The sequence below is a fragment of the Euleptes europaea genome, chromosome 3, assembly GCF_029931775.1.
Source record: "Euleptes europaea isolate rEulEur1 chromosome 3, rEulEur1.hap1, whole genome shotgun sequence".
Lineage (NCBI taxonomy): Eukaryota > Metazoa > Chordata > Lepidosauria > Squamata > Sphaerodactylidae > Euleptes > Euleptes europaea.
Window position 1 is genome coordinate 4,603,250 of NC_079314.1, and position 12,517 is coordinate 4,615,766.

The window sequence follows — 12,517 nt, forward strand, 5'->3', positions numbered from 1 at the left end:
GGAGAACTGAAAACCTCACTCTGCCCACTCCAAAATCTATTAGATCAAATTTATTTTTATTTTTTCGACTTGTAACCTGCCCTAACCACCAGCCAGGCTGGGCTCAGGGCAGCTCACATCAACCAATACATACAAATAATAAAACCATACACAATAAAATTTAAAATTTTCTAAAACCAGATTCCAATTTCTAATCAATTTGAACTAATTTGATCAGTGGCACTCACTAAAGGGTCCTGGTGGCCTGAAAAGGGCAGCCAAATAACGACCAATGGCAATTTAAGAGAGAGTGGGTAGGGAGGCCAGCTCTGATGATAAGCTGTTGCTGTCCTCAACTGTAGGCCTGGTGGAAAGTCTTCGTTTTGCAGGCCCTGCGGAATTTTTTCAGGACCCACAGAGTCTCATTGGTAAGGGAAAGGCCCTGGCCCTGAGGACAGCTGGACACTCTTTGGGCCGGGGACCAACAGATCAGAAAGTTCTCTGAGGGGCGTACCAGGAGAGACAGTCCCGCAGATATGATGGTCCCAGACTGTATAAGGCTTCAGAGGTTAAAACCATCATCTTGAACCTGATCCTCCTTTTCTACCCAGCCAGAAGTCTCACCCACCATTATCCACACACAAATAATGTGTAAGGTAAGCCAGATTTTTAAAAAATGAATGTCTCTTGGTCCCATGACAGCAAAGGACCAACAGCTTCTTGAAGCCATTTCCCTGCACAAACTTTTAAGTATGTCTTTAGTCAAAACAAACCTAGCATTTAAAAAACACTGATACATTGCTGCCCTCTGTTGACCAGAAAACATTTTAATACTGTTGCGTGTCCTTTCGGTTGGTCCTAATAAAAGTGGATTAGGTTCAGATTTTAAGAGGAAGCCTTTAAAATTCTTACATGTCTGTTATGGATGCCTCCCCCCCCCCCGCTTGAAATTATTATGTGCTTAGTTTAAAGAGATTTAAAAGAGGAATGTTTCTGCCATGTTTCAGCAGCTGGCTCATACTCCTCACGAGGAAACCCCCCCCCCATTATGTCATGTCTATCTGCCATGTGTGTGTGGAGGACTGTGGATTACCCTGATGGGATGGCTTCTGACAAGTTTGTATTAGTCAGCCCGCAACCTGGGGCCTCTTTTAGCTACCTTAATAAGGATTAGAGGGCCAACATTTCAAGGATGGTTAATTTTGCCATGAGAAGGACAGGCAGATGAGTAGCTGAGGACAGAGGGCAGGACTTTTTGTGTCTTTCTAAGAGCCAGTCAGAAAAGCAGTATGTCTACCAGTTAAAGCTGGCCTGGTTTCTTTTTTAGGGGGCTGTGGGAAAACTTGGCCAGAGAGACCAAGGTGGGGAGCAGGGGGATGCCGTTGGCAAGAAGGGGAATATGGAGGTTAGAGGAATTGGGGTGGCCAGGATGGAAGGCTGAAAAGAAGGGACAAAATAATGGGAAGAGACTTGGAGTTGGAGAAAGGGGGTGGGGCAGGGCATCCCTTCTCACAGGACCCATGCGCTACTGGTAGGCAAGGCTACTGGCCAAGAAGCTCTGGAGGCTGCTGTTGTGGTGGCAGGAAAATTTTTTTTACAATGGTCTTCAATCCATAACACACAATAATCAATTACTAAGAAACATCAATACAGGTACATATCGGGAGGGTAGCTTTGTTGGTCTGCAGTAGAAGAGCTAGATTTTTGTCCAGCAGCACCTCAGAGACCAAGATTTTTGGGGTATGAGCCATCTGAGGAAGGGAGCTTTGACTCTCACAAGCTCATACCCTGAAAATCTTATTGGTTTCTAAGGTGCTCCTGGGAGCCCAATTGAGCTCCAATACAGATATAGTAACACTAAAACCAGTCATTACCCCCCCCAATAATCAGTCATTAAAATTCAATCCAAAGCCTTCCACAATAGATGCTTGCAAACTATGGTGGAAGGCCCGTAATATTGGTACTAATTGCACCTCTGAAGGGGGGAGGGAATACTGCAATGTATGGGTAGTAGCCAGACACAAATCCCGCAAAACAAACTCTACAAATCCTGCAACTCAAACTTCAGAACTGGTGGAGACAATCTTGCAGAGACTTTGAAGACAGTGAGCCAGTGAAGTGTGGGGTTGGCAGGTCTTGGTTGCCAAGGAGGAACTCTAGCATAGTCATACTAGATAGGGGAGGGGGCCTGCCAGGTGGGGCACATTTCGTCACCAAAGAACTGCAGCCCAGCATCATGCTGGAAGCCTGGTTATGTTGCTGTGGGGAGCCTTCCAATCCCATCCCAGCCAGCCTCTCTCCCTTCTTGAACAAATCCAAACCAAACCAGCATTCTTTAAACAAAAAAGCACCCGTATAAGCAGATCTGGTAGTACAGTATTTGCAGCCAACTTGACCATGTGGCTCCTCAGACTAAGAATATTCCCCATGGCCGCCATTCATCCAATGCAGAGGCTTAACTCTGCAACCATGAGGACTTTGTAGTAAAAAAAGGGAATTCTTTGGAAAGCCCATTTGCTTCTCAGGGAGGAGTCACTAAGGCCAGTCCAAAACTCTGCAGCCAGCGTTGTTGACAGGACACACTACCATGAGTGTATTACCTCTCTGCTGAAAGAACTACACAGGATTCGTTTGTTTTGGGGCACCGTTTCGACACTTAACGCCTTCTACAGCCTGGAACCAGGGTAGCTGAATAACTGCCTGTTCCCTGCCTGGTAGCTGAAATCTAACTCAAAGACCCTTTTTTTGGCCTTCCCCTAAACCTAAAGACCATTCTTGATTGCCCCATGCCCCAGAATGACGGTTGAGGTCCATCTGGCACATTTATTACTGGCTTTCAGGTGCCAAAGACTTCGATATTCAGCCAGCAGCTGACTGAAGCCTGCTCTTTATTACCTGTGCAATTTTGATATATTGAGATTTATTTGCTGCAATTACTTGCTGTAGATTGAGACATTTTTACTGTTGTTTTAATTTGGGCGTTATTGTAATTTTAGTTTTTGCTGGCTGTTTTATCCATGTTAGGGGTATTGTCAGCCACTTGTTTTTGCAAAAGCAAGAAAGTTCATGTCAATAACTAAATAAACACGCAAGGAACTCTGCTCTGTTCCTGTAACATTCTGGGCGCAGCTCAATGTGCTGGTTTTAACTTTAGCACCCAGAATGGCTTGGGTTGCATATAGTTTTGTGGTTTTCTTTCCTAGATCTCCACCCAATCTCTACCATGGAGAACAACCACTTGGTGGCGCACTCTACCCAAGTCCAAAGAGCAAAAGGACCAAACCTGACCTTTAGGAACCTACAAACTTTTGATACTAAAGAGAATTTGTTTGCAGCTGAGGATAAGGGTGTTGAGGTGCTTTTTTAAAAAAGCATTTGGATTGTAGTTCTAACCATTAACATAGTCCAAACTACTTAACTATGATGCTTAATAACAAAGCCTCCAGGAGTAATTTGAGGACTAGAGAAAAAGCAAATGAAGAACCTCGATTAGCTCCAGGGTAACTGACCACTCTCTTAATCAGGACTGTTGCTCAAACATATTTTAATGTACTAATCATGAGTCTTGAGTAATTTGCACACATGAATCATACCATCGTTTTAAAGCATTCTCTTGGTATTTAGATGCCGCTTTCAAGTAGGAAAAGACACTCCCTCCTGGGTGAGACAGAAGGAGAAATGCCTTTTCAGACAAGTGGCCTGCAGCCCACTGAATTTGTAAATACTTGCATTAAAAATAATTTAGTTTTAAAAACAAAAAGTCTGTGTGCTCAATCAGAGATGGCGTTTTATACATAAGGTTTTTCTTCAAAACAACTAAACGTGGTGGCCCTGTCCTCAACACAACAAGCTCAGATTTACTGAAGCAGGTTTGGTAAGAAAGCGGGCAGCCCTAGAGAGCTGAGTGAGTAGTGAGAAGACTGAACTATGAGCCAGATGTTCCTAGTTCAAACCTTGCATCTTCCATGGGGGAACTTTAGGCAAACCCAAATCCTCTCTGATCACTAATGCATAATGTTACTGGACCTACCTTACAGGGATTATCTAGACAAGACAGGTGAAGCAGCACATTGTAATTCAACAAGTCCTATCTAAATGGAAAATATTAACATTTTATCATTGTCAACACACATACACTGGACAGTCAACTTTGTAACCGCAAGAGCCAGAACCTGGGTTTCTGTAAAAGACGCAATTCTGACGTCTATCATGAGCTGCCATTAAGCAAAAATTAAGGAAGCAACGTTGTTGTTCAACATTAAGCAAAAATTAAGAAAGCAAGGTTGTTGTTCAACTTTTATTTTTTTCTTACTGCCTCAAGGTGAGTCCCTATTGTTACAAAGGTCACAGACACAAGACAAATGGAAAATAGGGAGAAAATGGTCTTGGAAAGCACTCCTAAATACAAAGAAAAGACTGAACTAACAAAAGAAAAAGCGTGTAGTGTTCTCTGCAGATATTTTACAAACTGAAGACCAAAAAAAGTTGTTTCTCGCCTATTATCTACTTAAGTTGTGTGTACAAAACCAGATATTTCAAAAGTGTCCCCTGGTGGGTGGGGTTTTTTTTCTTTTCTTTTTTTGTGATTCTGAAAAAAAACTTTTACAAAAACAACATCCAGAAGTCTTGCGGGTTTCGAAGGGTTTCTTTTCTTTTTTTTCTTTTTGTTTGTACATGATTAATTAAGAATCAAGTCTCCTGATCTCGGAGGCGAACTACGATAATCTAACATTTTCTTCACATGTCCTAGCCACTATGAACAGGAGTAGGAGAGAAAATAAAGAACAAAACAAAAAAACCTGGAGTGTATTCTAGTACACTGCACAAGCGGGGAGGGGGGGAGAAACGGGGCTGCTGGGGAGGGAAGAGCAGGATTTAAGCTCGCTCGCCACGGATACGGCGGGCCAGCTGTATGTCTTTTGGCATGATGGTGACCCGCTTGGCGTGGATGGCACACAGGTTGGTGTCTTCAAACAGGCCCACGAGATACGCCTCGCTGGCTTCCTGTCAAGGCAAGAAAATACAAGAATGCAGAGTCAGAAGGGAGAATGGGGAGAGAGAACTGTTTTCCAAGGAAGCTTTGCAATGCCCAGATGTGGAGAAAAGAACACATACATACACATGCTCTTCCATCACTGTGCCTCCAGAAGAGACAGCTTTGAGATTCAGGGGGAGGGGGCATAGGTGGGTGGTCCATATCTTCAAAATTCTAGCAGTCTTTCAGCTGTGGCCCTGCATGCATTAGAACAGGGGTCCCCCAACCTTCTTTGAGCCTGCAGGCACTTGTGGAATTCTGACACAAAATAGCTGCCGCAGGAGGTGGACCCAGTCACAAAATGACTGCCACAGCTTGCCTTTAGTCACATAAAAGATCCTTGTGCTGCAGTGGCAGCTGCTGGGCAAAGCCCCACCTTAGAACCAGGTCTTAAAAACACTTGGTAGGCACCAGAAAAGGAGTCAGTGGGCACCCACAGGCACCATGTTGGGGACCCCTAAATCAGAGGGCAATTCATTCTCAGTCACTCACGCACACACACTCTACTCCTTCTTCCCATTTTTACAATCTCAAAGAGTGAAGTCCTCCCATCTGCACCTGGAGCAGGCAGCAGAAGTTAAGAGAGACATGAAGAGAATGGCTCATTTCTTTGTCATGCTTCATGATCCCATAAGAGAAGCTGCAATCCCTCATGGACACATTCTCATCCTGGACTGTGGCATCCTTTACTCTGACAGCAGCTGCTCTCCCTCATACTGCCAGGAAAAACTGGTTGCTGCCAGATCATCCACTGACAAGGATAAGACCCAGTCATAGGAAGGGTGAAAAAATTCTGCCATTTTTCAAGTCTGCCAGAATCCACCCAGTGCTTTAATAACTTAGCTGCAAAAACCAGTGATCTCCGAAATGCTAACATAGCAAAGGGAGAAAAAGTGACCACCCTGGACTCATTCTGCTTGGATACAGACAGAAGTCTCCAACTCAGTTACTGGCACTATTCAGTATTATACAATACTAGGATGCCCAAGAGACACTTTTCTGGAGACAAAAAGAACAAGTCCAGAGAGAGGTCTGAAGGTGCACACTACAAGGCAAATTAGGATGCCAAGCAGGGTTCTGGGCCAGTATGTTTTCTGGAGAGATCACTGCCTTGGACTCATATGGAAACTCCTGACTTTTACAGAGGAAAAACAAGGGAAATGTGCACGATAAGGACACTGCAGAGAAAAACACAAACCTGGAGAGCTCCGATGGCAGCACTCTGGAACCGCAGGTCTGTCTTGAAGTCCTGAGCAATTTCACGAACCAGGCGCTGGAATGGCAGCTTGCGGATCAGCAACTCTGTGGATTTTTGGTACCGCCGGATCTCTCGCAGTGCCACGGTGCCAGGCCTGGAGCAAAACACACCAGTATAGCATTTCTTCCAAAAGGGACCTCAAAAAAACCAAGTAGTTTGGGCTAGCATGGTCAGAAGGCTTGGCTGGCTCAGAAAAATGTGTGGAAACTGGGACATACTCCCAGTGCCTTTGTATTCTGACAGACAACTTTGGGGCAGCTCCTCTCAACCCTCTCAGTCTCACCAAATTCAGGTACCGACTCAGGAAAACGCACATATCCCAGTTACCTGTAGCGGTGAGGCTTTTTTACTCCACCAGTGGATGGCGCACTTTTCCGAGCAGCTTTAGTAGCCAGCTGTTTCCGGGGTGCTTTCCCACCAGTGGATTTACGGGCGGTCTGCTTGGTACGAGCCATCCTGGGTGGTTCTTAGAACACAGGAAATCTGCTGAGGAAAGGACAGCGTGAATCTATAATTTTTTTTAATGCTTCTATGTCACTATTTTGTTCTAAGATTCTAGAACTAAAAGCTTTCCTAACAGCTTTGGAAACTCTGGCCCAGATTTATGACAGCTATTTACTTTCTTGGAAACCCAATAGTTCACAGAAAACATATCGCAAAGAAATACCTGTTTAAAAGGAATAAAGACCCTTTACATAAGAACATAAGAAAAGCCAGGCTGGATCAGACCAAGGCCCATCAAGTCCCGCAGTCTGTTCACACAGTGGCCAACCAGGCGCCTCTAGGAAGCCCACAAACAACTGCAGCAACACCATCCTGCCTCTGTTCCACGGTAGCTAATATCACAGGCATGCTCCTCTGATCCTGGAGAGAATGGGCATGTATCATGACTAGGATTCATTTTGATTAGTATCCATGGATAGCCCTATCCTCCATGAACATTGAGAACAAGGTGCCATATAGCAAAGAAACAGTTTCTGCTGTGAATGAAACTTCAGTCTGACACTTGATGTACTGTAAGCACTTGTACTATAGGATTCCAAACAGCCACACCAGGAGACTAGTAGTCCCAAAAGAGTTGGTTAATATTGGTAACACAAGTAAACAGAGCTTAGAAATCGAAAAGCAGAAATGAAAGGGAAATGGCATGCACTTGATTATATGAGAACACTAGAAAAGCATAAGCTACACAGCCTCATGAGATAAACCCAAACAGCTTAGGAACACCAAGGCTCCCACGGACACTTGCTAGCTTCAAAGGGAACAGGAATGCGATCGTAAGGGAAACAGTCCTTGAACAGGAGTCTGTGAGAAAACGAAACTATCTCGGACACAGCGAGCAGGCCTGACATTCTGCTCCCCTTAAGCCCCCCCCCATCCTGCAAGGGGGAAGGCTTGTGGGGGTAGGCGACGTGGAAGGCGCGCACCAGGTGCGGGGCGGAAACATCTCGTGAACGAACCCATTCGTCATAGGCAGGGGGGAAGTGTTTCCAACGAACCAGGTACTGAAGAGAGCCATGATGAACACGAGAGTCCAGGATCTTAGCAACTTCGAAATGCTCCTCCCCTCCCACCATCACTGGTTGATCTGGAAGAGGTTCCGGATGCCATTGCGAGGACGCAACATGAGGTTTCAAGAGGCTTACATGGAAAACTGGATGGATGCGCCTCAGAGTTTTTGGCAGGGAGAGTTCCACGGTTACTGGGTTAATGATTCGAGAAATGGGATAGGGACCCACGTATTTGGCACTGAGTTTGTTACATGGGCGGGTGGACCGGAGGTTTTTGGTTGACAGGTAGACCAATTCTCCCACTTTAAAGTTCTGGCTAGGAGATCGGTGCTTGTCGGCTTGAGCCTTGTATTTACGTTTAGCCCGCTCCAGATTTTTCACTAGCCAGGGCCAGGTGGTATGAATTGTGTCCACCCAAGCTGCCACATCTTTACCACCCTCCTCCCCCGAAACGTCGATATGGCCAATAGGACCAAAGTCCTGGCCATATACAGTTTGAAACGGGCTGAAACCTGTGGATTGGTGTACAGCATTGTTATAAGCATACTCAGCAAAAGGCAATATCCCCACCCAATCATCCTGGTGGTAGTTTACATAACAACGGAGATAACATTCCAAAACTGCATTGACCCGTTCAGTTTGTCCATCAATTTGGGGGTGGAAAGCACTAGAGAGACCTTGTTCCACCCCGGCCAGTTTGAGAAAGCCTTCCAAAATTTGGCAACATAACTACTTCCGCGGTCGCTCACAATCTTGCGTGGAAACGAATGTAGACGGAAGACATGTGACACAAAGAGGCGGGCCAACTTTGGGGTGGAGGGAATCCAGCACACGGGACGAGGTGCACCTGTTTAGAAAATAAGTCGGTAATAACCCACAAAAACCGTTTTTCCCTCACTGAGGGGGAGATCAGTCATAAAATCCATAGCAATTACTTCCCAGGGTCTAGAAGGGACTTCCAACGGTTGCAATAGTCCTGGGGGTTTCCCTTGGGATCGTTTGACAGTGGCGCAGATTGGACAACTGCGGATGAAGGAGTCCACGTCGGTACGCATGCCCGCCCACCAGAATTGCCTGAGCAATAAGTGGAGAGTTTTCAAAAAGCCAAAGTGCCCCGCAGTTTTGGCTCCGTGGGCTAATTGCAAGACTTCCTTCCGAAGTACTTTGGGCACATACAATTTCGAGTCTTTGTACCAACAACCACCCCGTTCCAATAGGCACAGGGGCAGTGCCTGAGCAGTGCGCTCTGCCAGGCATTGGGCATGAAGGGAGTCCAGGAAGGAGTCGGGCAGGGTCACCCCTACCATGGAGGGGGGTGAAGCAGGGCTCGCTGGCAGTGGTGGTGGGATGGAGGGGAGGACTGGTTGATTTGGGGCACTAGGCGCAGGCGGCGTAGGTGGGTTTGGCAAGGGAGTTGATTCCCCCCTATCAGAAGATCTGCTGTCCGCTGCTTGGGACTGGGACTGGAGCAGAGTTTGGGACCGAGTTTGTACAGCCAAAACCGGTAGAGCATCCCTTTGCGCTGGGGTGACCGTTGGACGGTCGAGTTTCACCGGATAATGGGGAAGCCTGGAAAGAGCATCGGCTAGCACGTTTTGTTTTCCAGGCACATGCTTGAGCACAAAACGGAATTGAGCAAAGAAGTCAGCTCAACACTGTTGTTTTGTGGACAGTTTGTGGGGCCCCGTGAGGGCCTCCACATTTTTGTGATCAGTCCAGACCTCAAAGGGGACCCTGGAACCCTCCAGGAATTGCCTCCACGTAGTGAGAGCATGGTGGACGGCTGCAGCTTCCTTCTCCCAAATTGGTCAATTCAGTTGGGAGTGCGCAAACTTTCTTGAAAAATAAGCACGGGGTGAAGAAAACCGTCTGGCCCCCTTTGCAAAAGAGCCCCCCCCATAGCTACGTCAGACGCATCCACTTGTACAATGAATATATGGTCAGGATCAGGATGCTTCAGCACGGGTTCAGAAGTGAAAAGCTGCTTGAGAGTTGTAAAGGCAGCTTGACACTGATTCGTCCAATGAATTTTAGCGGTGGGCAATGTGGCAGAGACCTCCTTACCCTTGGTCTTTAGGAGGTCGGTGAGTGGCAGTGCCACTTGAGCAAAGTTGGGAATGAAACCACGGTAAAAACTGGCAAAGCCGAGAAACTGCTGCACTTGCTTGCTGGTGGAGGGAGGAGCCCAATCAAGCACAGATTGTATCTTAGCAGGTTCCATGGTGAGGCCCTGGTGTGAAACTATGTATCCCAAGAAAGTTACTTGTTTCTGGTGGAATTCACACTTAGAGACTTTAGCGTAGAGTTGATTGTCTCTGAGACGCTGTAACACTTCCCTGACCAGGGCAACATGCTCATCCATGGAATTAGAGTAAATAAGGATATCATCGAGATAAACCACCACGCCCCAATATAATAAATCATGGAGGACCTCGTTAATGAGCTGAATGAAGACCCCCAGGGCCCCTTTTAATCCAAAAGGCATTACCAGAAATTCATAATTCCGAAGCAGCTAGAGAAGGCTGTAAGGGGTTCGTCTCCGTCACGGATCTGGACTCGGTAATAAGCTTCAACCAAGTCCAGTTTGGTAAAAATGCGCCCCTCCTTCAGTTGTCCCAAGATATCCGAGATCAGTGGGATGGGGTAGGCGCTGGTTTGGGTGACTGCGTTGAGTTTTCGAAAGTCAATGCACAAGCGCAAGTCGCCCGTTTTCTTATGGACAAAGAAAGCGGGGGCTGAGTTGGGAGCGGTTGATGGCCGAATGAACCCGCGAGCAAGATTTTTATCCAGAAAGTCTCGCAGTACGGCACGCTCGGAAACGCTCATAGGGTAAATTCTACTTTTAGAGAGTTTGCAGTCTCCCACCACTTCAATCGCACAGTCCGTTGTGCGGTGGGGGGGTAATGCATCGCATTCTTTTACATCAAACACATCCTCAAAGTCTCGGTATACATCGGGTATTTGGGTCGCCGGTAGGGCATCGGAGGCTAAGGCTGAGGTGGGTAGAAGGACGATCGCGACTTCGCGTCGATGCTGGTCACAAACAGGGTCGGAAAACGTAATCGTATCAGCCTTCCAGTCAATGGAGGGACTGTGCCCCTTGAGCCAGTTGATTCCCAATATGACCTCGTATCGGACAGGAGCTATGGTAAAGTCTATCTGCTGCCAATGGGAACCGATACCCATCGCTACTCCCCGTGTGCGACGGTCGACCGGCCCCCCCTTAAAGTGGCTACCGTCCATTTGGGCGAATTGGATGGGAGCCGGTAGATTCTCGGATTTGACTTGAAGAGCTGCAAAGGTGGCCTCATTGATTAAAGAGCGCCCACAGCCGGAATCTATGAGAGCTTTGACATGTAACTGGGGGGCCCTTTTATAGTGTTGTAACACTACGTCCACATATACAGTATTTTTGACTTCACTCACCATGACAGGAGCCTTGGGTTTTGCAGGGGAATCTGCAGGGGTCTGTGGGGACGCTCCACTGACCACAGACCGTGTCCGTTTTTTGACAGGTCAAGAGGAGATTCCAGATTCAGAGCTGGGGAATTCCAATGACGGTCTTCGTCTGAAGGAGGAGAGCTGTCCCCCAATGGGGCACTTGTAATCCGGGACCCTACGGGGTCGATAGGTGCAGGGAGACTAGACAGTTCTCCGGCATGAATTGCAGAGGGTGTGGGTCGTCCCGGCGCTGCGCTGCTGGTGGCCGCGGTGCCTCTGCGTTGAGGTCGTCCCCGACCTTGAGGCGGTACGTCCGGTCGAGCGAGTTCTGGACGCTGAGGACAAGCCGCTGCAAAGTGGCCCACAACACCGCAAACGAGACAGGCTCCCCTCTGGAATAGGACTCGCGATCCAGAGGGAGCCGGGTTGGTCTCCGCGGGTTGGGAGTTGAAGGTTTGGGGGGAAGGTTTCTGACCGCCCCTCTCTTTGGCCCGATTTCGGACTAGGGAAACGAATCGCCGGCGGCTTTCTACTTCCTCGGCCAGTAAAATCCAATCTTCAAGGGTATCTGAGTCGCCTCACATATAAGACCAGTTCAAAATGTCTGGGTGCAAAGCCTCTCGGAAGTCATGGATAAGGGTAGCTTCGGGCCAGTCTACTACTTTACTCACGAGTCGTTGGAATTCATCTGCGAATTCCCGAACAGGAGAGGAGCCTTGCCTGAGTCGCAAAAGTTCTGCCTTCGCTCTTTCTCCCAAGAAGGGATCCTCAAAGCGCCTCCTCAAGGCAAACATGAAATTGTTGAGGGAGCGAATGGATCGGGACCGTGTATCGAACTGGAGGATCATCCAGTCGGCCACTTTCTCCGTTAGCAGGGAGGCAACGAAACGGACGCGGCTATCTTCGGTAGGGAAGAATTGTCTTTGCTCCCTCATATAACTATCCACATGATGTAAAAAACGGGGCAGAGTTTCAACTGAACCGTCATATGTAATTTTCAACTTGGGTTGTCTCCATGGCATTGGGGGCGCAGGTGGGTGTCCAGGAATATGTGCCCCTGGTAACCCCGGTGCACCTGGTAGCAACGGTAGAGCAGGCACAACAGGCACTCCGCCGGGAGCCACGGGACCTCCGCCGGGAGGGAGCGACGGGGCCCCCGCCAGGAGGAACCACCGGCGCAGCTGGCTGCTGCGGCGGTTGTTGTGGGAGTTGCTGTGGTGGTTGCTGCGGCGGCGGCTGCGGCGTCACGGGAGCCGGGGCAACGACCGCGGTTTGGGCCCGTTGTAACTGGTT

The 12,517-nt window shown here is 47.9% G+C and overlaps 1 protein-coding gene across 1 annotated transcript; it reads right to left on the reverse strand.

Moving 5' to 3' along the window:
• Positions 1–4,834: 4,834 nt before the first annotated feature.
• On the reverse strand, positions 4,835–6,757 carry LOC130474249 (histone H3.3A). Its single transcript, XM_056845788.1, has 3 exons — positions 6,600–6,757; positions 6,213–6,366; positions 4,835–4,983 (listed from the first exon to the last, which is right to left on the reverse strand). Exons 1-3 carry the CDS (start codon positions 6,725–6,727, stop codon positions 4,855–4,857), a joined length of 411 nt encoding a protein of 136 aa, XP_056701766.1. The 5' UTR covers positions 6,728–6,757; the 3' UTR covers positions 4,835–4,854.
• Positions 6,758–12,517: the final 5,760 nt, after the last annotated feature.

What these genes read in the sequence shown, in the direction of transcription:
- LOC130474249 (XM_056845788.1), bottom strand. Translation starts at nt 6,727, where the DNA reads ATGGCTCGTACCAAGCAGACCGCCCGTAAATCCACTGGTGGGAAAGCA. An exon ending in AAAAAGCCTCACCGCTACAG is followed by an intron (nt 6,367 to 6,599) that starts GTAACTGGGATA and finishes GTTTTGCTCCAG; the next exon opens with GCCTGGCACCGTGGCACTGC. An exon ending in CTGCCATCGGAGCTCTCCAG is followed by an intron (nt 4,984 to 6,212) that starts GTTTGTGTTTTT and finishes TTGCCTTGACAG; the next exon opens with GAAGCCAGCGAGGCGTATCT.